The sequence below is a fragment of the Thermobia domestica genome, unplaced genomic scaffold (assembly GCF_964235325.1).
Source record: "Thermobia domestica unplaced genomic scaffold, izTheDome1.hap1.1 HAP1_SCAFFOLD_848, whole genome shotgun sequence".
Taxonomy (NCBI): domain Eukaryota; kingdom Metazoa; phylum Arthropoda; class Insecta; order Zygentoma; family Lepismatidae; genus Thermobia; species Thermobia domestica.
Genome location: NW_027656558.1, coordinates 42,790 through 68,210, shown reverse-complemented (window position 1 = coordinate 68,210; position 25,421 = coordinate 42,790). Strand labels below are relative to the sequence as shown.

Here is a 25,421-nt window from a genome sequence, read left to right as displayed (position 1 = left end):
AGATCCGAGATCCGAATTTCGGATCCAGATCCGAGATCCGAGTTTCGGATCCAGATCCGAGATCCGGACCCAGATCCGAGATCCGAATTTCGGATCCAGATCCGAGATCCGGACCCAGATCCGAGATCCGAATTTCAGATCCAGATCCGAGATCCGAGTTTCGGATCCAGATCCGAGATCCGGACCCAGATCCGAGATCCGGACCCAGATCCGAGATCCGAATTTCGGATCCGGATCCGAGATCCGGATCTGAGGTTCGGATCCGAGATTCGGATCCGAGATCCGGATCTGAGATTCGGATCCAAGATCCGGATCTAGGTCCGGATCCGGCAAGATCCGGATCCGGATCTCACTGGATCCGGGATATCCGGATCCGAAAACTTTTGGCCATCCCTACTATTAGTTCGTCAATCCCATGCAATGTTGATTTCCAAGGACGCTGCTGTCTCGTTTCTTTTAATCACAAATAGAAACATACCGTACCGTACATTGCAGTCAGGACTGGCTGGCTCTATCGTAGTGCAAGAGTGCAACACGTGTATTTGCACGGGGCGATAAGTTTTGAGGGCGGTAAAATCTATCATAACTATATTTTCTAAAATAAATATTTCTTGTTGAAAGCAGATTTCATGACGATGGTAGTTAAATTTTCTAAGCTGACCTAGTTGAATACTACATTCATAAATCATGTTTAGGTTGCGGTCAAATTCCTGCATGAATTGCTTGATTATTGTCAAATTCAAGAACTCAATATCGAATAGAAGCGAACACATGTTCCATTTAGTTAGGTATCACAGTTTTGATATGAAAACAAGTTTTGACCTTGTCACAAATAAGTTCCTTATCATTGAAGCTGGAAACACTGTTTTAAATTATCTCAGATGTAGACAGAAAATCAAGAAATAAAGATAAAAGAGCAAGTTGCACTAGAATTGCAAACTGAAATATTAAGATTGAAGTTTGATATTGAATTCTATAAAAAGGATTGTCATCTTTCCTCTGCAAAAGTGTGTTTGTCTTATCTTTCACTAACATAATAGACTATTATTTAAAGAAAGAAGCAGACACAACGAGATTGTATTTGTAGCGTTTAGGCCTTTCTGAGTACGAATGCGCTTTGCCTCCCCTTCGTTGTTCATGATGGAATTGAATATTTAAAATCGAGGTTTTTAAGATTTGTTCTTTCCGGAGAAAGGGGTTAGCAAATTGCATAGGGCAGGTGTATTTATTTATTTTTTTTTATTGCTCCTAAAGCTAATTTTGTTACAGAGTATTGTTCACAATTAAATATCAATATCAACAAGAATAGCTTGATCACTGGTCGACTAGGTTTACGAACAATCACATAATCATAATTAGATAGGGTTGCCAACTGGCTCGTATTTTTAAAGGGAGATCGGTATTTTTGTCAGGCTCAACTATTTATTCCAAGGTTAAAAATATAGTTAATCTGTTTTGAAGATTATAAGTGGGTGCCGGAAGTTTTATTTTTCGTTGTTGCAGCACAGTGTTTTGTTAGTTAATAACTTCCTGTAATTTCAGATTCTCAGATACGAAGTTATTGCTGCCGAGCAATACATGGGTCCTCACCACTTTTTATTTTGTGGAATTCAGTAATAATGGAAGAAAAATTTGGAAAAGTACGCGACCTAATAGGAGCTATTTAGCAAATGTTAGTAAATAAGGACAACTGTTTACAAGACTTTTCATAATGCATAAATTTTGATTTCCTGTTAGTTATGACGTCATACGCTAACCAGTCAGATCATTAATACCACTACCTAATACCTAGTAAGTTCACCTTTGGCTCGCAGACTGTAGCGATGTGGTTTGCATGGAAGTTATGAGATTGGTAGGTGGTTGAATTCAAAGCGCATCATATCTGCACCCCCCTGTAAATTCTGCGGAAGGGGGCCGATGAACTCGGATCTGACGCTCAATCACATCGCAAAACTCTTCAATTGAGTTAAGATTAGGTAAGTTTGGGCGATTGCAAAATAATAATAATAATAATAATAATAATAATAATAATAATAATAATAATAATAATAATAATAATAATAATAATAATAATAATAATAATAATAACTTCTCGCTGTCTATTAGCGTTTTATCTCTATGGAAATCACCATTGAAGCCGGAACTATTACTAAATTTCAACCACTTTCGAATCTCATAGTGTGTTGTGAGTGGTGATAGTATGTTCCCTTGAGACGCTGAATCGATTACGAAAATCACTTGACGTCATTTATGACTTGATAGTTCTATGGCGATAAACGCTGAAACCGGAAATGGTTAATTTGTACAATTTCCAGTTTGAATAGATAGTTTACATGGTTAATGGAGGAGACGGAAACGATTCTTGGGATGCTGAATCGATCACAAAACAACTACATCTCGATATACCTTACCGTTTTGTTGTGATACCAAATGGAAGAACGGACGGCGTAGCCGTTCTACAAGACAACCTACATTTATGCATAGCATAGGATGGAAGTCGTAAAAAGAAGACGGATGATTAATGAAAGCTAACTATTATGAAAGAATTGAGGAACAAGGATATGGAAGAAACGGGAAGACCCGGTCAAAGCCCACGAAAACAACATTATCCACAACAAATTCCTATCTCCTGGGAGACTGTACAAGAAGTAGGCAGTCTATGATCGAGTGTCCGTATCCCCAACATCCTACGAATATTCCTTATTAGAGCATTCGGAATAAAATTGTTGAAACACTACTTAGTCTATTTCAATTATGAATATTATTTTAAAAATGGGAGGAAAATTAGAATAATTAATATCATTCGTATAGAGAACATGACCAAACAAAGTACGCATGCCATACAAGTGACACGAGGGCAATGGTATACCGCCTCCGAAACATCGCCGACCAAAATTTCATGAGCCAAAATCTCGCCATCCAGAACCTCCCGGGCCGAAATCTCGTACCAATAAAATTTCGCCAGGTCTAATAATAATAATAATAATAATAATAATAATAATAATAATAATAATAATAATAATAATAATAATAATAATAATAATAATAATAATAAAGAGGGTAAAGAAGAATCTGAAAATACTTAGACAGTAGAAGAGAAAAATGATAGTTCAAACTAAATACATACAAATAATCGTTAAATATATCCAAATTAGGAGAAATCTTATCCACCGAATCTATTTTAGTTAAATTATTTGATAAGGAACTGTGAATCCTACCGGGGATTCAGAATTAATGACAAAAAATCTAGTATATAATAAATTCTTGAAGCTAAGAAGATGAAACACTTGATTAAAATTAAGTGGAAACGTGTTCCCATGTTTTCGAAAGTTCAGCTTTCAGAATGGAAAGGGAGCAATTTTTAACAATTTGAAATGACTTTTCTGTCTGCTGTATTATATTCAGATTTATTTTTAAATTTCAGAAAGGCGAAGTTTTTCTGTGCTAAATATGTTTCCATTGCGAATAGTTTCTGTCCGTTATGAACAAGTAAAATAGAATCCTATTAATACCTTGCGATAGGAAAGGGGAGAAGAACGTCCATAAAATAGAGTGATCTGTCCCGTAGTAATCTTATTATTTCATATCGGGACAAAAAAATATCCCTTTATGGAAATGTCAGTTAATATAGGTTTAATTGTAAGTGCTATTTTTAGCGTATATAGATAAGCGATATGTTGAACATTCTACACTGAAGAAATCGCTATGACGAAATTTCGACCGGCTAGGTTTTGTCCTAGATGAGATCTGGACTCGTGAAGTTCTGGCCAAGTTAGATTTTGGCCTGCGAAGTTTCAGTCGAGCGAGATTTTGGTTCTCGAAGTTTTGGCCAGGCCAGATTTTGGCCTGCGAGGTTTTGGTCACCCAAAATTGGTATACAAGGTTGAAGCTGAGAGATTTCGGCCGCGACGTTTTGTACCCAAACCAGGACAATTCATAAGTGGCACGCACGGAATGTCGACATCTATATGAAAAGTGTACAAATTTTATATCTTTTAGAAAGAACTATGTTGCTATTAAGTGGGACCATTCAACATGGAAGGTTTTCTTAGAGCAAAAAATATCCGTGGAAGCAACTGCACTGAAACACCACTTTGCAATGGAAAACAATCATAATTTAATTTATCTCAGTTCCGGGAGATCACAAACTTACCTAAAGTATGTCTGGAAGAAACACTGAAGAAGGTTAAAAGGAAATACCTAAAAATATGCGTCTTTTAACACAAAATAGGCTTTCTCTCACTTTTATCGAAGGAGAGCTGGGTAAAAATAAAAATTATCTGCAGTTCTAAAGTATTATATTTAACACTATACTACTACAATTATAAAAAAATATATAGGCCATGCAAAATAGGCTATATTGACAAAATTTCTACTTACGTTGTGGGTTCATCCAGAAAGATTACTGGAGGATTGTTCACCAGTTCCAGAGCAATAGACAGTCTCTTCCGCTCTCCCCCTGACACACAGTTCGTCTTGGTATTTCGACATTTGGAAAGACGAAGGATCTCCAGTATCTCATCCACCTGCAATAATCAAGACTTCAAATTAACTGAGTCGAACTAGTTTGACTAACTTTCAGGGTTGAAACAACGGAAGGAGCAATAGGAAGACAAATTAGACAGATGTTCGATCTAACAGTTGCTATGTTAATGAAATATATTACTCAAATTAGGAAATCTTTTTATCGAAACAATAGAAATGAATTAAATTATGTTACAATTTTATTATTTATTTGCAACGCCCGAGTTTAAAATCGTTCTTGAAGTCCTATTTGGTAAAAATTTGCCTTTTTTGCGTGTGATGTGTATGCCCATCAACCACCCCAAACTCTATACCATATTTATGCAATTATTCAAGGGCTTTGGTCTACAGCTTCGGTTACAATTAAATCGTCACAATATATAACTGTAGAAATAATAATAATACTTCATCAAAGACAAAGACAGATACATCAAAATAGATGCGAGCGCAAAGAATACATTAATTAATTTTTGTCCTGCATCCATGGACCAAACTTTTGAAAATACTGAAAGAAAAGTAAGCTCAACTGGAAAGACCGACAACTCATTCGCAATCTGTGCATAGGACAAAGAGTGAAGTTGCGTTTGAATGAAGGAGAAACTAATAGTGTGGAGATTGGAAGAGGAGTCAGAAGGACGTAGTATGTCGCCACAATTATTCAACATTTACAGTGAATGTTTAATAAAGTAAGCATTAATGGGAATTGGAGATTTCAAGATTGAGAGTCAGATCATTAACAAGATCAAGTATGCAGATGATACGGTTATTATAGTTAAACCGAAAAAGGACTACAGGAGATGATGAACAAATAGTTGATACTGCAAAACTATATGCAATGCAAATTAACATGGAAAAAATCTAAAGTAATGAGAATATCCCGGAGAAATTCTCCCTTACAAGTCAGAGTAGAACAAAGAAAACTTGAAAAGGTTGATCATTTCAAGTATCTGGGAAGTAATTTGACGAAAGACACTTAGACCCTACTGGACCAGGTCAAAAAGATCAGATCAAGAATTGCCATAAGCTAAAGAAGCATTTAATAAGAAAAGATCAGTCTTAACTTGCAGGCTTAATATTGGACTAAAGAAGAAGTTAGTCAAGTGCTGCTATATATGGAGTATTGTACTGAATGATTGAGAAACTTGGACATTAAGCACGTTAGAGAAAAAAAATATTTAGAGCGTTTCGAAATGCGGTATTGGGGAAGATGGAGAAGATAAAATGGACAGAGAGCAACAAATGAAAATGTTCTAGAACGGATAGAAGAGAAGAGGATGCTTTTTAGGAAGGGCAATTAGATTGGACACATCTTGCTAAGAAATTGTCTTCTTCATACCGCCATAAAAGAAAAGATGGAAGAAAAGCGAGAAATAGGAAGAAGAATACAACTGATCGATGATTTGAAGCATACAAGAAAAATATTGGGAGTTAAAAGAGAAAGCTGGAGATCGAGAAATGTCGAAGAAATATTTCCAAGCTTAAACCTAAATAAATCAATACAAAAAAAAAAAAAGCTTCATTAATCCCAGGATCTGCCAAAAGTGAGAATAAATAATAATAATAATAATAATAATAATAATAATAATAATAATAATAATAATAATAATAATAATAATAATAATAATAAGAAGAAGAAGAAGAAGAAGAAGAAGAATCCATGAACAAGCCACGTGCATTTTTTTTAACATCGACAGGTGCGATGGATTTTCAAAGATGGTTCAATGAATGTAAGGAAAGTTTTGGCATAGGTTTCATGATCATTGCTGGATACTGGTACCAGGCAAGCTGACCATACATCCTGTAGCCAAAAATACGAAGGTGAATTCGGAATATTATCAAACTAACGTCCTGACACCCGTTTATCGCCATGACATTCCCCATCTCTACGAAAGAGACAAGAACCGTGTGGGGGTGCATCAAGACAAAGCATTAAGTCACATATCTCGCTCAATCCAGCTCCTCCTCCAACAAACGACACCAGAAACTGGCATACGTGTCATTCTATTCACAGACGTGAAGTCCCCTGATGCGTCACCGATGTTCTTTTGCTCCCTCGAGCTTCTGAAAAGAGCCTTGTCTCAAAGGAGACCCCACACCGTTAAAGGGCTATGGAAAGCCTGTCAGAAAGAGTGGTTGAGGCTTGACATGACTGCACTGCGTGCCAATCTCCTACAGTGTAAACTTCGCTGTCGGGCAATTACGCAGCTGCAGGGCCACGAAACAGAGCACTATCGATGGTGGCGACATGGTTTCTCTTAAGGTAAAAGTAAGTACAGGTTGCAATCGTCACCATAGATCGGAAATAACCTCTGTATATGACACGAGTGTTTTAAACTGGATTTAGAACCACAACTCGAAGCTATATCCGAATCGAACCTTGGACCACGCTCGCCGAAAACATGCACGTTAGTCACTCCGTCATCAGTGGACACTGTTTTTATTATGATCTTACAGTATGAAAGTACTTATCGCTCTCGAAAAATAACCCTACTGAACGAATGAAACAGTTACACGGTTGAGATTATGTAGGACAATGACACTGTTCTCTTTATTACCAGCAGTATTATCACAGATGAGTTACATCACGCTCTTATCACAGTTGTTTAATGAATCATTCCCTCTTTTCCTTTCCTACTAATTTCGTACACTCATAGATGCTGATTGAGTTCGTTGTTGATGAAATAATTGCGTAATTATGTTTTATTTTCAAAAGATAAGAAAATAATTCAGTAAACACTCACTTACGTATACTATAAACATATAACCTTTTACCTAGTTTTTAAATGTTTATTTGTGCCAACGTCAGACTTCTTTTAATTAACTATTTAAAAATAATAATAATAATAGAGCAATATGTAATACACGAGTATACAGGGTTTTCATAAAGTATGGACGGATTTAATTCGCTTATAATTTACATAAAAATGCTCATATTGAAATCAAATAAAGTGCAAACGGTAGCGGAAGGATTAAATTTTTACCTGTAATCTGCACCAGCTCAGTTCATTCACCGCCACACCTCCAACTGGGCGCCATTTACGTTCACACATTCGCGTAGGCGGCGCTGGAATCCACTCACCTCGTTCCGCCGTGTTTGATCCGAAATGCCAGCCACAGACTCCCTGATTTTGTCCTTCAAGTCCTCCAAACCAGGACGCTTCCTGTCTCCAAGAACTTAGCATGCCACTTTCGGATTGCACTCTCAGTCGGTGCCGGCTTTTTGAACTCTTTGGTGAACTTTCGACACACCAAAATTGGTGATTTTAGCTCGCGTACCACAGAACACATTGCGCTTTTTCTTTCACCGACGCCATCTTTGATACGGTAAAAAAATTAGTCTTCTCAGAGGAGTTTTTCATTTATTTATTTCTTTAAAAGACACACACACCAATACAGCTTACAACTTACTTTTAACAGTCAACATTGAAACAACAATGAAAACAACAATGGATGGAATTTGGTAAGAAACTGACCCTTGCCCTCCCTCTCCCTCTCTCAATGTGTTCAGAGTTGCCGCTTATCTAACAGTGTTGCCAACTAAAAATTTAATCCTTCCGCTACCGTTTGCACTTTATTTGATTTCATTATGAGCATTTTTATGAAAATTATAAGCAAATTAAATCCGTCCAGACTTTATGAAAACCCTGTATAATATGAGGAAGACATGAGGAAGTGTCCTTTGCTTACAAGTATGAAAACCTAATTGATCCAATATATCAGAATACTAGTTCGTACTGCAGCTTTGTGTGATTCAAGTTCTGTTTCCCATGGGACTCTATGCCATATAAGAATGATTTCGTAGTGCATGTTATTTGAAAGAAAGTGTTTGGGAAAGGAGAATTCTTCAGATTAATCTTCTCATCACAAATGCTTTAGAGTAGAGAGAGTTATACATATTTAAGGAGTTTGGTTACTGTAATTATTCTGTTCGTGTGTCCGTCCGTGAGGCAAAGGAAAAAGATATTATTGGCACAAATATCATGGACTCATCTTTAGAAAGATATAAGGTAAAGCCATTATTCACAGCTTATTTTTTTAAAAATAAACTTCATAACAGAAGAATCTTGCTGGCTCACAATGATGTCAGTAGTGCAGAACTAATTGCTTTCAATGTCAAAGAATTTCCTTTTCTTCATCAAAATATAAATACAGAAGAATGAAGACTCGTAAAATGAAATCTTTGAGTTTTACGTCCCACGATTATGCCGGCTAGGCTAAAGGAGACGATGATGATGAGAAATGAATGAAATAGTGTAATGAAGAGAGTGGGAGCAAATGGAATAACCCCGAGAAAACCCACGCACATGGTGTTTGTCCAGCACAAAGCTCACTTGGCTGAGATCCAACCAAAAAACCCCATACACCAGAGGAGAACGCTCTAACACTGAGCCACAGCAGCTCAACTGAAGACCCGTTGTATATTTTTAGTATCTCGTCCTCTTATTTTTTCTAACAATTTACACATTGTAGTATTATTAATTAAATATATGAGATTCCCTATAACTAAGCGGATATTGTACGCGTCTTGGCGTGGGAGGCCTGGGTTCGATTCCCAGTGGGAGATCATGTGGTTCAAATCCTATGATAATCTGTAGATCTACATCTCATATAGCCTCGCTGCTGAAAGGAACACTAAACTGAAAATCGAATCAAATGAAAATTAATTAAATATGAAATGAAGGAGCCTCCCCCCTTTCTTCACTTGATCTGTTGGCTGCGGTCTAAGTTACGGTGACCAGATTTAGGAGGGAAAAAACAACAAGACGCTCGGCAAATAGATAGCTATAATGCGGTAATCCAGCTAGCGAATCTATGGTCTATGTATAACTTTCGATTATCGATCTGTGGAAGGTTATCGAATATTGAAAAACCGTTCGAGAGCAACCCGTTCGAGAAATGTGGAACTATTTTACAAACATTCGAAATCTTTTCAAAACAAAGACTGAACTATAGGGTTTAAGAACACACAAAAGCTATAATAACTACTAGCTAAAACCGGAATGCTGAGTTTCTTTTTTTTCGGAAAGAGGATACTTCGCGTCTCGTTTGCGCTTTTCTCGGGTCACCGGACAATTTTCTGAAAAAAAAAGGACAATCCCGTTAAATACGGGATGTCTCGCCATCCTAGTCGAAGGTGTCAAGCTGACAATCAAAAGGTGAAACCCACTGGAGCTTCGAGTTTCTCTACAAAAGCATGGGAAAATATTTAACTGATTTAACTGTTCTTAAAGTTCATGTGTTTACGTAGACGGCCATGGAGACAAACATCTTATTTGGCATGAATTTGAAAATAAAAAATCGTAGCTAGAACGCGTGCCGTTTTTATCGATTGCGGAGTCGATTCTCGGTAGGACAGCATTGAAGTTTGTATGCATTTCGGTGCTGTTCAATAAAGAACAAAAGCGCCTGATATGTTTAGGACAAGAGAAAAATAATCCCCCTCAAATAAACTCCACCATCTTTTATTTTTCAAAGAAATGACTTACGCCATATTATAGTGTTGATAATGAAACATTTATTTATGAACTTTGAACAAAATATCTTGAGTTATTTTTCAGAAAATCACCCCCAAAAATGAACTTACCACTAAGAGCAAACTATTCCTTCTGACTTTTTCGTAGAAAAACAACTTACATTATATTACATATAGAGTTATTAATGGAATATTGATTTACGAAATATCAGGAATAGCCAAAACTTATCTTTCTGGATTTCGGAAAAAGTCTGGAATTTTGAAAAATTCCGGATTTTTTCGAATTCCGAAATTTTTCCGAAATCCGGAATTATTCAATTATTCTTTCCGTATTCCGGAGAGTAAGAATTCCGGAATTGACCATCCCTATGAAATATAGACAAAATTGTTAGAGCCGTTATCGAGAAAATTGCAAATTTTCATTTTCACTTTACAGTAAACTACTCTATGTCTGGGAACAGGAAGAAAATTCGAGGTTTGGAAAATCTTGTAAAAGCCCTATTTTTTTTTTTTAATGGTTTACATTGAGCGATATGACCTCTATGTCAGTCTATATACCGATGAACATACACACATTCATCTTTAAAAAGAAAATCTCTTTTTTTTTTTGCATGGGACGTAGAGGTCATGAAAGTGTAAATCCGTTCAAGCCTCGAATTTGATTTTTTTTTCACGATAACCATGTTGTTTTTCTCCTATCGTCACTCGAAAGTAAAAGAATTTAAAAAAGTGAAGATTTAAGATAGCGATGTTGTCAATAACTTTCAAAAATATACGTTTAGTAATTTGCTGAGGATTGTAAAATACATTTAATAGTATCTACAAATGCATAAGTCAAGGTGAGAAAAATGCATACAGGTATATAACTTACTCTCCCTTCCTTTTTCGCCTCTTGCGAAACTTTTACACAATAAAATGGAGTCTGTATATACTTTATTTTTCTTTCTTGGAAGCGTTAAAAAAAAACAAAAAAACATCAAAACAACACATTCAGTTTCTTGTTTCTGAACATGACTTTTGCAAACACTTTTAAAGGTAAAATAAACATGAGATTTCGTTAAAAAATAAAAAAAAGCAAGTACAATATATCACCACGAAGCACAAGACAGGATCAAATACGATAAGTAAAGATATGATGCAGAAAGTGCAATGTTCCCATTAAGTACATGAATTTGCATGTCGTAAAGCATCTGAATATTGCAAACATCAAATAATGGTTTTGCCTTGACAGTTGTAGGCGTGAACTAAGAGGTAAACGGTCTTCGAATACTATTTCACAAAGTACATTTACACAACGCACTCTCCAAGGACTTTTGCAGGCTTTTGTAGCAGGATGAACTTGACAACGAAACAAAATTCATTTTGGGAAGAATGTAAAAATTCTTTTTCTTGACTAATGAATTATAAATATAATTAACAGTTTTTCCTTCACACTTACAATACAGATGCTTTTAGCACGTTATTCTGTGATGCTATTCAAAATGTGAGGAATATCGAATTGCTTTGGGATCATAACTCAGAGGTTATTAACAAGTATTGAGTGGGAAAATTATGACATACTGCGACTTGAATCATTCATAGTTCTGCATGCACATGCACACCCATACAAACAGCATGTGGCTCTGTCCGTCTAAGATCTGAGACATCTTCAAGTCGTCTCAAAGCCGCACGGGCCCCATTCACAGGACACACTCAGAATCAGTGACGTACATAGAATTTAATCAAGGGAGGTTCATTTTCAGATTTTTTTTTTATATCGTAATATGGTAAATGTTCGTCACATATCATTTTGTTGAAAGGGAAGGATTAGAACTCGGAAAGCTCCCCCCAACCGTTTTTTGTATATACCAAACACTATGGATACATCCACAGCCGAAATCCGCGAGGACCTGGATCTTCTATTGCTCAGAGATGTCCAAAGATATGCCTAACTTCTGGAGATACATCCGGAGATCACCTCATCCATAAATAACACCAATATTTTGCTGAAATGGGAACGCCGCAGAAAGTCTATCAAATGCTTCGTCTTGACGAACAACAGTGATAGCAAGTGACACTGAACCAACTAAAGTTCGACAATACAGATTCTTCATCAGAATTCAGAAATAAGACTGCCATTCCTTGTCAATGTAACACAACGAAAATAAGACACTGGAACATGTCCGAAGCTACCATGAACACAAAAAACGAGACGACACTACCACTCCCATGACTATAGTGAATGTCACAAAAGTCAGTCATATTTACAGCTTCTGTGTTATCGTATTGTTCTCCTTTTTGTAATAATACACTTAAATTTAATCAAAAGCAATTAAAATTAGAAAAAAAATATGAAGCAAATCTGAGTTGAAAAGTTCGTGTCATACAGTTGGACAACAGGAAGACTCCAAAGACTTCATACTGAAAACTTTAAATAGAGTAACTATTTTGCTTCAAAAACATAAATGAAAGTACGAAAAGAAGTTACACAAAAAATAATTCACACTTCGTTGAGAGAGATTCAACGACAAGAACTGAAGATTATACAGGGTGTCCGAGAAGTTCTTCCCTGATTACAGAAATTGATAACTCAGGCTAGAAATAAGATAGAAATATGAAACTGGTGTTGAATTGTTTACAAACTATAAAAGTTTTTGTCTGTGTTAGGTTTGTTCTGTTTTACCAAGTCTCAATTTTTTTTGTTTTAGGTTTGTAGTACGTAAGTAAGAAGCCCAAGAAGCCATGCCAACCAACCAGGAGAAGGCACAGTGTGTCCTGTGGTACCATGAGACACGATCACCAACCACGGTGCAGAGACAGTTCCAGACAACATTTGGGAGGAGGTGCATTTCGCCAGCCCCCCCACCTTGGAGTTTCGAAAAAAACCTATGCCAATCGTTTGTGCTACGTTTGTGCCGGAATGTACCGCAAAAATTTTCGTTTGTACCACTTCCGGTACGAAGTTATAATAGTTTTAAAGTGGGGGGGCTGGGGAAACGGCAGCCCCCCCACCTTGGAATTTCGAAACGAAACCTATGGCAATCGTTTGTGCTACGTTTGTGCCGGAATGTACCGCAAAAATTTTCGTTTGTACCACTTCCGGTACGAAGTTATAAGGGTTTTAAAGTGGGGGGGCTGGCGAAACGGCAGCCCCCCCACCTAGGAATTTCAAAACAAAACCTATGCCAATCGTTTTTGCTACGTTTGTGCCGGAATGTACCGCAAAAATTTTCGTTTGTACCACTTCCGGTACGAAGTTATAAGGGTTTTAAAGTGGGGGGACTGGAGAAATGGCAGCCTCCAAACTTGGAATTTCGAAACAAAACCTATGGCAATCGTTTGTGCTACGTTTGTGCCGGAATGTACCGTAAACATTTTCGTTTGTACCACTTCCGGTACGAAGTTATAAGGGTTTTAAAGTGGGGGGGCTGGAGAAACGGCAGCCTCAAAACTTGGAATTTCGAAACAAAAACTATGCCAATCGTTTGTGCTACGTTTGTGCCGGAATGTACCGCAAAAATTTTCGTTTGTACCACTTCCGGTACGAAGTTATAAGGGTTTTAAAGTGGGGGGCTGGAGAAGCGGCAGCCTCCAAACTTGGAATTTCGAAACAAGACCTATGGCAATCGTTTGTGCTACGTTTGTGCCGGAATATACCGCAAAAATTTTTGTCTGTACCACTTCCGGTACGAAGTTATAAGGGTTTTGAAGTGGGGGGCTAGGGAAACGGCAGCCTCCAACCTAGGAATTTCAAAACAAAACCTATGCCAATCGTTTGTGCTACGTTTGTGCCCGAATGTACCGTAAAAATTTTCGGTTGTACCACTTCCGGTACGAAGTTATAATAGTTTTAAAGTGGGGGACTGGGGAAACGACAGCCTCCAACCTAGGAATTTCAAAACAAAATCTATGCCAATCGTTTGTGCTACGTTTGTGCCAAAATGTGCCGCAAAAATTTTCGGTTGTACCACTTCCGGTACGAAGTTATAATCGTTTTCAAGTGGAGGGGCTGCAGAAATGGAAGCCTGCAACCTTGGAATTTCGAAACAAAAACTATGGCATTCGTTTGTGCTACGTTTGTGCCGGAATGTACCGCAAAAATTTTCGTTTGTACCACTTCCGGTACGCAATTGTAAGGGTTTTGAAGTGGCGGGCTGGGGAAACGGCAGCCCCCCACCTAAAAATTTCAAAGCAAAATGTATGTCAATCGTTTGTGCTAGGTTTGTGCCTGAATGTACCGCAAAAATTTTTCGCTTGTACCACATCCGGTACGAAGTTATAAGGGTTTAAAAGTGGGGGCTGGGGAAACGGCAGCCCCCCCCCTAAAAATTCAAAACAAAACCTATGCCAATCGTTTGTGCTACGTTTGTGCCGGAATGTACCGCAAAAATTTTCGTTTGTACCACTTCCGGTATGAAGTTATAAGGTTTTAAAATGGGGGGGCTGGAGAAACGGCAGCCTCCAAACTTGGAATTTCGAAACAAAAGCTATGCCAATCGTTTGTGCTACGTTTGTGCCGGAATGTACCGCAAAAATTTTCGGTTGTACCACTTCCGGTACGAAGTTATAAGGGTTTCAAAGTGGGGGGGCTGGAGAAACGGCAGCCTCCAACCTTGGAATTTCGAAAGAAAACCTATGCCAATCGTGTGTGCTACGTTTGTGCCGGAATGTACCGCAAACATTTTCGTTTGTACCACTTCCGGTACGTAGTTATAAGGGTTTTAAAGTGGGGGGAAGGCTGGAGAAACGGCAGCCTCCAACCTTGGAATTTCGAAACAAAATCTATGGCAATCGTTTGTGCTACGTTTGTGCCGGAATATACCGCAAAAATTTTTGTCTGTACCACTTCCGGTACGAAGTTATAAGGGTTTTGAAGTGGGGGGCTAGGGAAACGGCAGCCTCCAACCTAGGAATTTCAAAACAAAACCTATGCCAATCGTTTGTGCTACGTTTGTGCCGGAATGTACCGTAAAAATTTTCGGTTGTACCACTTCCGGTACGAAGTTATAATAGTTTTAAAGTGGGGGACTGGGGAAACGACAGCCTCCAACCTAGGAATTTCAAAACAAAATCTATGCCAATCGTTTGTGCTACGTTTGTGCCAAAATGTGCCGCAAAAATTTTCGGTTGTACCACTTCCGGTACGAAGTTATAATCGTTTTCAAGTGGAGGGGCTGCAGAAATGGAAGCCTGCAACCTTGGAATTTCGAAACAAAAACTATGCTAATCGTTTGCGCTACGTTTGTGCCGGAATGTACCGCAAAAATTTTCGTTTGTACCACTTCCGGTACGAAATTGTAAGGGTTTTGAAGTGGCGGGCTGGGGAAACGGCAGCCCACCCACCTAAAAATTTCAAAGCAAAATTTATGTCAATCGTTTGTGCTAGGTTTGTGCCTGAATGTACCGCAAAAATTTTCGTTTGTACCACTTCCGGTACGAAGTTATAAGGGTTTAAAAGTGGGGGCTGGGGAAACGGCAGCCCCCCCCCTAAAAATTCAAAACAAAACCTATGCCAATCGTTTGTGCTACGTTTGTGCCGGAATGTAGCGCAAAAATTTTCGTTTGTACCACTTCCGGTATGAAGTTATAAGGTTTTAAAATGGGGGGGCTGGAGAAACGGCAGCCTCCAAACTTGGAATTTCGAAACAAAAGCTATGCCAATCGTTTGTGCTACGTTTGTGCCGGAATGTACCGCAAAAATTTTCGGTTGTACCACTTCCGGTACGAAGTTATAAGGGTTTCAAAGTGGGGGGGCTGGAGGAACGGCAGCCTCCAACCTTGGAATTTCGAAACAAAACCTATGCCAATCGTGTGTGCTACGTTTGTGCCGGAATGTACTGCAAACATTTTCGTTTGTATCACTTCCGGTACGTAGTTATAAGGGTTTTAAAGTGGGGGGAAGGCTGGAGAAACGGCAGCCTCCAACCTTGGAATTTCGAAACAAAACCTATGCCAATCGTGTGTGCTACGTTTGTGCCGGAATGTACCTCAAAAATTTTCGTTTGTTCCACTTCCGGTACGAAGTTATATGAGTTTTCAAGAGGGGCTGTGGTAACGGCAGCCCCGCATCCAGTAATTTGGAAATGAAACCTATGCCCACTCTTTGCACTACTTTTTAACAGGAACGTTTCGCTAAACTCTTTTCTGTACCACTTCCGGTAAAAAGATACGAGAGTTTCAAGCTACGGGGCTGCCGTTTTGATGCCCCCTCGGAATTTCGAAACGAGACCTATGCAAATCGTTTAACAACATTTTTTTCGGAATGTATCGCAAACATTTTTGTATGTATCACTTCCAGTACAAAAGTATGACAGTTTTAACTAGGGGGCTGCCGTTTCCAGAACCCCCCATCTTGGAATTTCGAGATAAGACTATGTCAATCGTTTGTGGTACGTTTTTACCGGAATGTACCGCAAAAAAAAATTACGTGACTGAAGTTGGGCCCCCACCTCTCCCAAATCACACCAAACGTTGCACATCGTTAATGCATCGTTAGTGCACGTTAGTGCATTTAGAACTAACATTAGTGCTGTCAGCGTTTACGAGATATTGAAGATTTTGGTTTGGGACCTACTTCATATGAAGTTAGCCCCCCACCCATCTTTATGCAGACAGATTTTCACTAAACTTAGCGCATCGTTAGTGCATCGTTAGTGCACTTAAACACACTAAGCACTACCGTAAGTGCTACCATATTTTGGGATTATTCAAGATTTTCGGTGGGGGGGCCAACTTCAGAAATATCAAATTCTATACAAATAGAGGTAGAAACATGGGGTTGACGGTAATCGTTAGTGCACTTAAACGCAATAAGCACTAACATTAGTGCTACCATATTTTGGGATTTATTCAAGATCTTTGGTGGGGGGCCAACTTCAAAAATATCAAATTTTATACAAATAGAGGTAGAAACATGGAGTTAACGGCAATCGTTAGAGCGTGATTAGTGCACTTAAATGCACTAAGCACTAACGTTAGTGTTACCACATTTTGAAATTTATTCAAAATTTTTGGTGGGGGGCAACTTCAGAAGTATCAAATTCCATACAAAGTGTCAGTATTTTCAGGAATCAGTAACGAATGCACTAATTACTTTGTTAGTGCTTGAAGAAGGCGCAAATTCACGCTGACCACCAAAGATATTTTACTTGTAACACCTACACTAATTAAGCACTAACGTTAGGGGTTGGTGCACGAAGAAGCACTAACGATGCACTAAAGATTGTACTGGAAATGATCATTAGTGCTTTTTAATTTGGCAGAAATTTGACACAGTGAAAAACTCCCCTTAAATTTCGTATGTGAGTTTCCTGAGATGTAACTGGCCATAACTACACTAATAGTGAAGCACTAACGAAAACAGCTCTAATTTTTTCGTTATTGGTTGAAGTGGGGCGCCAAGTTCATGAAAGCTTCCAAAGGTTTTTTTACTTGTAGGACCTACATTAATGAAGAACTAACGTTAGGTGTTAATGCACTAAGAAACACTAACGATTTCAGTAGAAGAGGTCATTAGTGCTTTTGATTTTGGCGGAAATTTGACGCAATGAAAAATTCCACATGAATCTCTTATGGGATTTTTGTGGCATATAATTGACCATATCTACATCAATAGTTAAGCATTAACGGAACTATGAGTGTTTTGCAGAAGCGCTAACGATACATTAACGAATGGACTTATTTTTCGTTACTGCTTGAAGTGGGAACCAAGTTCACGCTGGCCCGCAAAGGTTTCTTACTTGTAGCACCTACACTAATGAAGCACGAAACTTAGGTGTTGGTGCACTAGGAAGCACTAATATTACAAGGAAAGAAAACTTTCGAATTTATCGTGAACTTAGCCCCCACTACAAGCACTAACGAAAAAATTAGTTTTATACGTTAGTGCATTGTTAGTACTTCTAGAAGATACAAGTAGTTTCGTTAGTGTTTCACCATTAGTGTAGAAATGGAAATTATAAGTCTCAAAACTCCCATAAGAAACACATGGGGAATTATTCATTGTATCAAATTCCCAACTCATTCAAAAGCACTAATTACCTCTGTTAGTGCAATTGTTAGTGCATCGTAATTGCTTCTTAGAGCACAAACACCTAACGTTAGTGCTTCATTAGTGTAGGTGTTACAAGTAAAAAATACCTATGGAGAAGTCAGCGTGAATTTTGCACCGACACTTTAAGCACTAACGGAAAAAATAGTCCAATTCGTTAGTGCTTCTATAAAGCACTAACAATTTCGTTAGTGCTTCACTATTAGTGTAGTTATGGCCAATTACATATCACGAGACTCACAAGAAATTTAGGCAAATTTTTCATTGAATCAAATTTCCGCCAAATTCAAAATCACTAATGATCTCTTCTAGAGCGATCGTTAGTGCATTGTTAGTGCTTCTTAGCGCATCTACACCTAAGGTTAGTGCTTCATTAGTAAATGTGCTACAATTAAAATACCTTTTGAGGCCAGAGTGAACTTAGCGCCCCCACTTCAAGCACTAACTAAAACTTAGTGCCATTCGTTAGTGCATTGGTAGTGCTTCTGGAAAACACTAACAATTTAGTTAGAACTTCAATATTAGTTTACTTATGGCCAATTACATGTAACGAAACACATAATAAATTTATGGGAAATTTTTCATTGCGTCAAATTTCCGTCAAATTCAAGAGTACTAATGATCTATTCTAGTGCAATCGTTAGTGCATCGTTAGTGCTTCTAGAAAACACTAACAGTTTCGTTTGTCCTTCAATATTAGTGTAGTTATGGACAATTACATGTCACTAAACTCCTATAAGACACTTTTTGGGAATTTTTAATTGCATCAAATTTCCGCCATATTCAAAAGCACTAATGATATCTTCTAGTGCAATTGTTAGTGGTTCTTAGTGCACCAACCCCTAACGTTAGTACTTCATTAGTGTAGGTGCTACAGGTACAATATCTTTGGAGGGCACGGTGAACTTGCGTCAACTTCAAGCACTAACAAAAAATTAATGCCATTCATTAGTGTATCGTTAGTGCTTCTAGAAAGCACTAAATGTTTGTATGAAATTTGATATTTCTTAAGTTGGTCCCACCAGAAATCTTGAATAAATCCCAAAATATGGTAATGATAACCTTAATGCTTAGTGCATTTAAGTGCACTAACGATGCAATAACGATTGTCTTTAACTGCATGTTTCTACCTCTATTTGTATAGAATTTGATATTTCTGAAGTTGGCCCCCATCTAAAATCTTGAATAAATCCCAAAATATTGTAGCACTAACGTCAGTGTTTACTATTTTAAGTGCACTAACAATGCACTAACGATTGCCGTTAACTCTATGTTCCTATCTCTATTTGTATAGAATTTGAAACTACTGAAGTTGGCCATCCCACCGAAAATCTTGAATGAATTCCAAAATATGGTAGCACCAACGATAGTGCTTAGTACGTTTAAGTGCACTAACGATGCACTAACGTTTGCCATTAACCCCATGTTTCTATCCCTATTTGTATAGAATTTGATATTTCTGAAGTTGACCACCCATCCAAATTTTTTGAATAAATCTCAAAATATAGTAGCGCTAACGTTAGTGCTTAGTGCGTTTAAGTGCACTAATGATGCACTAATGATTGCTGTTAACACTATGTTTCTACCTTTATTTGTATACAATTTGATATTTCTGAAGTTGGCCCCCCCATCAAAAATCTTGAATAAATCCCAAAATATGACAGCACTAACGTTAGTGCTTAGTGCTTATAAGTGCACTAACGATTCCCGTTAACTCAATGTTTCTATCTCTATTTGTATTGAATTTGATGTTTCTGAAGTTTGCCCCCAACTTTAAAACTATTATAACTTCGTACCGGAAGTGGTACAAACGAAAATTTTTGCGGTACATTCCGGCACAAACTTAGCACAAACGATTGGCATAGGTTTTGTTTCGAAATTCCAAGGTTGGAGTCTGCCGTCTCTCCAGCCCCCCCACCCCCACTTTAAATGACTTATAACTTCGTACCGGAAGTGGTACAAACGAAAATATTTGCGGTATATTCCGGCACAAACGTAGCACAAACGATTGGCATAGGTTTTGTTTCGAAATTCCAAGGTAGGGGGTTGCCGTTTCTCCAGTCCCCCACTTTAAAACCCTTATAACTTCGTACCGGAAGTGGTACAAACGAAAATTTTTGCGGTACATTCCGGCACAAACGTAGCACAAACGATTGGCATAGGTTTTGTTTCGAAATTCCAAGTTTGGAGGCTGCCGTTTCTCCAGCCCCCCACATTAAAACCCTTATAACTTCGTACCGGAAGTGGTACAAACGAACATTTTTGCGGTACATTCCGGCACAAACGATTGGCATAGGTTTTGTTTTGAAATTTCTAGGTGGGGGCCTGCCGTTTCCCCAGCCGCCCACTTTAAGACCCTTATAACTTCGTCCTGGAAGTGGTACAAACGAAAATTTTTGCGGTACATTCCGGCACAAACGTAGCACAAACGATTGGCATAGGTTTTGTTTCGAAATTCCAGGTTTGGAGGCTGCCGTTTCTCCAGCCCCCCACATTAAAACCCTTATAACTTCGTACCGGAAGTGGTACAAACGAAAATTTTTGCGGTACATTCCGGCACAAACGTAGCACAAACGATTGGCATAGGTTTTGTTTCGAAATTCCAAGTTAGGGGGTTGCCGTTTCCCCAGCCCCCACATTAAAACACCTAAAACTTAGTACCGGAAGTGGTACAAACGAAAATGTTTGCGGTACATTCCGGCACAAACGTAGCACAAACGATTGGCATAGGTTTTGTTTCGAAGTTCCAAGGTTCGAGTCTGCCATTTCTCCAGTCCCCCACTTTAAAACCCTTATAACTTCGTACCGGAAGTGGTACTAACGAACATTTTTGCGGTACATTCCGGCACAAACGATTGGTATAGGTTTTGTTTTGAAATTTCTAGGTGGGGGGGCTGCCGTTCCCCCACCCGCCCACTTTAAGACCCTTATAACTTCGTCCTGGAAGTGGTACAAACGAAAATTTTTGCGGTACATTCCGGCACAAACGTAGCACAAACGATTGCCATAGGTTTCGTTTCGAAATTCCAAGGTGGGGTGCTGCCGTTTCCCAAGCCCCCCACTTTAAAACTATTATAACTTCGTACCGGAAGTGGTACAAACGAAAATTTTTGCGGCACATTCCGGCACAAACGTAGCACACACTATTGGCATAGGTTTTGTTTTGAAATTCCTAGGTTGAAGGCTGCCGTTTCCCTACCCCCCACTTCAAAACCCTTATAACTTCGTACCGGAAGTGGTACAGACAAAAATTTTTGCGGAAAATTCCGGCACAAACTTAGCACAAACGATTGCCATAGGTTTTGTTTCGAAATTCCAAGGTTGGAGGCTGCCATTTCTCCAGGCACCCCACTTTAAAACCCTTTTAACTTCGTACCGGAAGTGGTACAAACGAACATTTTTGCGGTACATTCCGGCACAAACGTAGCACAAACGATTGGCATAGGTTTTGTTTCGAAATTCCAAGGTTGGAGGCTTCCGTTTCTCCAGCCCCCCACTTTTAAACTTTTATAACTTCGTACCGGAAGTGGTACAAACGAAAATTTTTGCGGTACATTCCGCCACAAACGTAGCACAAACGATTGCCATAGGTTTTGTTTCGAAATTCCAAGTTTGGAGGCTGCCGTTTCTCCAGCCCCCCCACTTTAAAACCCTTATAACTTCGTACCGGAAGTGGTACAAACGAAAATTTTTGCGGTACATTCCGGCACAAACGTAGCACAAACGATTGGCATAGGTTTTGTTTCGAAATTCCAAGGTTGGAGGCTTCCGTTTCTCCATCCCCCCACTTTAAAACTATTATAACTTCGTACCGGAAGTGGTACAAACGAAAATTTTTGCGGTACATTCCGGCACAAACGTAGCACAAACGATTGCCATAGGTTTTGTTTCGAAATTCCAAGTTTGGAGGCTGCCGTTTCTCCAGCCCCCCCACTTTAAAACCCTTATAACTTCGTACCGGAAGTGGTACAAACGAAAATTTTTGCGGTACATTCCGGCACAAACGTAGCACAAACGATTGGCATAGGTTTTGTTTTGAAATTCCTAGGTGGGGGGCTGCCGTTTCCCCAGCCCCCCCACTTTAAAACCCTTATAACTTCGTACCGGAAGTGGTACAAACGAAAATTTTTGCGGTACATTCCGGCACAAACGTAGCACAAACGATTGCCATAGGTTTCGTTTCGAAATTCCAAGGTGGGGGGGCTGCCGTTTCCCCAGCCCCCCACTTTAAAACTATTATAACTTCGTACCGGAAGTGGTACAAACGAAAATGTTTGCGGTACATTCCGGCACAAACGTAGCACAAACGATTGGCATAGGTTTTTTTTCGAAACTCCAAGGTGGGGGGGCTGGCGAAATGCACCTTTTGGGAGGACTCCACCTGATGTCAAGAGCATTAAAGCCTGGTATGAGAAGTTCAAGAACACAGGGTCGGTTGCTGACCTTCCGAGGTCTGGTCGACCAAGAACCTCAGCAGACACGGTGGAAGTGTACTGATGTGGAAGGGTGCTCATGTGGGAGTGTACTGATGTGACCAAAACTTTTATAGTTTGTAAACAATTCAACACCAGTTTCATATTTCTATCTTATTTCTAGCCTGAGTTATCAATTTCTGTAATCAGGGAAGGACTTCTCGGACACCCTGTACTGTGTAGCATGAGTTTCGCTACTTTAGGACGTGAGCAAACATGACAAGGTAAATACCTGCCAAGTGTTTAATTTTTTAACTGCTTAATAGATAACAAATTGGCTCATACGTACCACAGTATTCTTCTGCTCGGCAGAGAATTCATTTCCTAATTTCAGATCGGCAGCTATTTTCATTGACTCAATAACTGTTAAATGAGGTTGCACCAGATCCTCCTGCATAATGTAACAAGAAAGCTTGCGAAAATTGTCAAGATTTCGTGGCTGGCCGTTCATATTTATTGTTCCTGTGGCTCCAACACATCTGCAAAGAAAAAAAAATGTACACAAATTGAATTTTTCAGTATCAAAATTTTGTTACATCACTAAAAATCAAATTCTGTAATTTTACGCCTGAAGGTTCAAAAGAAATGCACAATAATATTACAAATGTATTCTTCTTTCCTTTGGAGCTTTTGCCATTCAACTTCAAACTGGAAAAACTTTTACTATTATCTTTTTTTTTTTTTTTTTTTAACTAGCTGTTGGCCGAAATTAAATTTCTGGTTTCACGTCCTACAGTTCGACTAAAAGCGAATGATGATTAATAAATATTAAAAATTATGAAGTAATTAGTGTAATGAGTAGGCGCGAGGAAACGAAAGATTTCCGAGAAAACCCACAGCCACGAGTGATGTCCACAATAAATTTGCGTGACTGAGAATCAAAGACTCCTCGCATCAAAAATATTTTACGAATAAAAAGAGACAAACAAATGCGTGAATAGAGTAAGTTGTGTAAAGTACAAACTCTAGATGTTTTAAAAAAGGGAATTTTTAGATTGCACAAAAAGGTTTGTTATACCACCTACACATCTTTTCTTTACACGAGAAGATAAGGTATATGAAGGTTAAAACATTACGCAATGTTAGCACTTTACAAGAATTTTATAGCTGCCATTTAAACAAATCTTGCAACCCTACAACATTTCTCCATGTAAATATAGTCTTGAAAGGGACATACAACCCTTTTTTTTTTTTTTTTTTTTTAATCTTGCAAGGACTGCAACTTTCTGGGTAGTCTTGCTTGCTACCTGCTATCGCTCTCCCACCCACATAAAGGGGAAAAAAAATTCGCCGCTTCCGAAATGACGGATTCTTTTGGATAGGGAAGGGAAGGGAAGCGCGCAAAAATAAACGTTTTTAATGAGGAGGTTCACTATTTGGTTACTAGAGTGCAATACTGCATGGGTGGAGATATCTTTCTTGCTTTCAGAAAGTTGTACTGTGTAAACAGTAAATACAGAAGAAACAGGGGGTTGCAAGATTTTTAAATTACAGTTACAAGATTCTTGCAGCATGGCAACCTAGCTTTAACTTAAGTGCGAATTATGTTCAAAAATTCATTTTCAGAGATAATGAGCCAAACAACGTCAATAACATTTTTATAATAACTTTATCAGGTCTTGTTTCCATACTGTCAAGCCAAACATAACAACACACTGAGCAAGGCTATATATATAAAAAGACAAATACGTAACAGTTTCAACACACTATCCGTGTCTTCCTCAGACTTTCACTCTTTCTCTTGAAGTCTGATGAAGACACAGATAGTGTATTGAAACTGTTACGAGTTTGTCTTTCTATATATTTTTTATTACATAGCTTTGCTCAGTGTGTTGATTTTTGTTTCACATTTTTATATATCGAGAAAAACATAATGCAAATTATTCCTCTCCCCTTAAGGACAGAATTTCCGAAGCGTGTATGAATATGTGACCAAATATTTTTATTAAGGAGTTTATATATCAAGTTTCATGTCTCTAGATTGAAGGACTCCTGAAACATCCTATTTTTTTTTTTTTTGGCATACATTTGAAGCCCTACCCCCTCCTTTAGAGGACAAAATTTAATCAAAGTGTGAGGGCTACGGTAGCCGAGTGGTATAGCGTTCACCTCTGGTGCAAGGAGTACTTGGTTCGATCTCAGCTTCCGCCAAGTGAGATTTGTGGTGGACAAATATCGTGTGAGTGGGGTTTCGAGGGGTTCTCCTGTATCAACCCACTTTCTTCATTCCACCATTCTATTCATTTCTCATCATCATCGTCTTCTTTAGCCTAGCCGGCATAACCGAGTCATTTTTAATCAAAGTGAATGATGAAATGTAGTACGAGGTATATATTATGTTCAAAGTTTTAAATGATTCAACAGTGTAGATTTATATAGCGAAAATACATTCATTTATATTTATATATTTATTACGTATAGGGATGGCAATAAAATTCCGGTTCCGGCGGAACCGGTTACCCGAGGAACCGGTTCTCGGAGATCCGGTTTTCAGAACCGGTTCCTGACCTGGATCCGAAAAACCTGTTCCATAACCGGATCTTAGGAACCGATTCCAGATCTGGATCAGAAAACACGGTTCCAGAACCGGATCTTATGAACTGCTTCCAGAACCCGATCTTAGAAACCGGTTCCAGACCTGAATCCGAAAGCTGCCAAAAACCCGTAAAGGAGGCACAAAGTTCACCTTCAAAACACTGCAAAGAGGATCATGCGCTTGTGCCCTCCCCGCCCAGACCCGCTTGTGCCCCCAGAAAAAAAAATTGGTCCACCAGTTTGTGATAAGCCAAATGAGTTTGTCATTTTGCCTGTGTAGCCAATGAGTTTGCCATTTACCCAGTTTGTTTAGCCCAATGAGATAAGCGGTCACCGCCTGGGCGCCTATCTGTCACTTCCACCATTTCATCTAGCACACTGTTCACAG

General features: G+C 38.7%; 1 protein-coding gene across 1 annotated transcript in view; it reads right to left on the bottom strand.

Moving 5' to 3' along the window:
- Window positions 1–22,989, bottom strand: part of LOC145677411 (ATP-binding cassette sub-family G member 4-like) — a 35,506-nt gene extending 12,517 nt beyond the window's left edge. The window contains exons 1-2 of the mRNA XM_081747908.1: window positions 22,788–22,989; window positions 4,381–4,526 (exon numbers count right to left, since the gene is read on the bottom strand). Coding sequence (XP_081604034.1) covers window positions 4,381–4,526; window positions 22,788–22,949 — 308 coding nt within the window. The 5' untranslated portion in view covers window positions 22,950–22,989. The remainder of the gene's footprint in view (window positions 1–4,380; window positions 4,527–22,787) is intronic.
- Window positions 22,990–25,421: the final 2,432 nt, after the last annotated feature.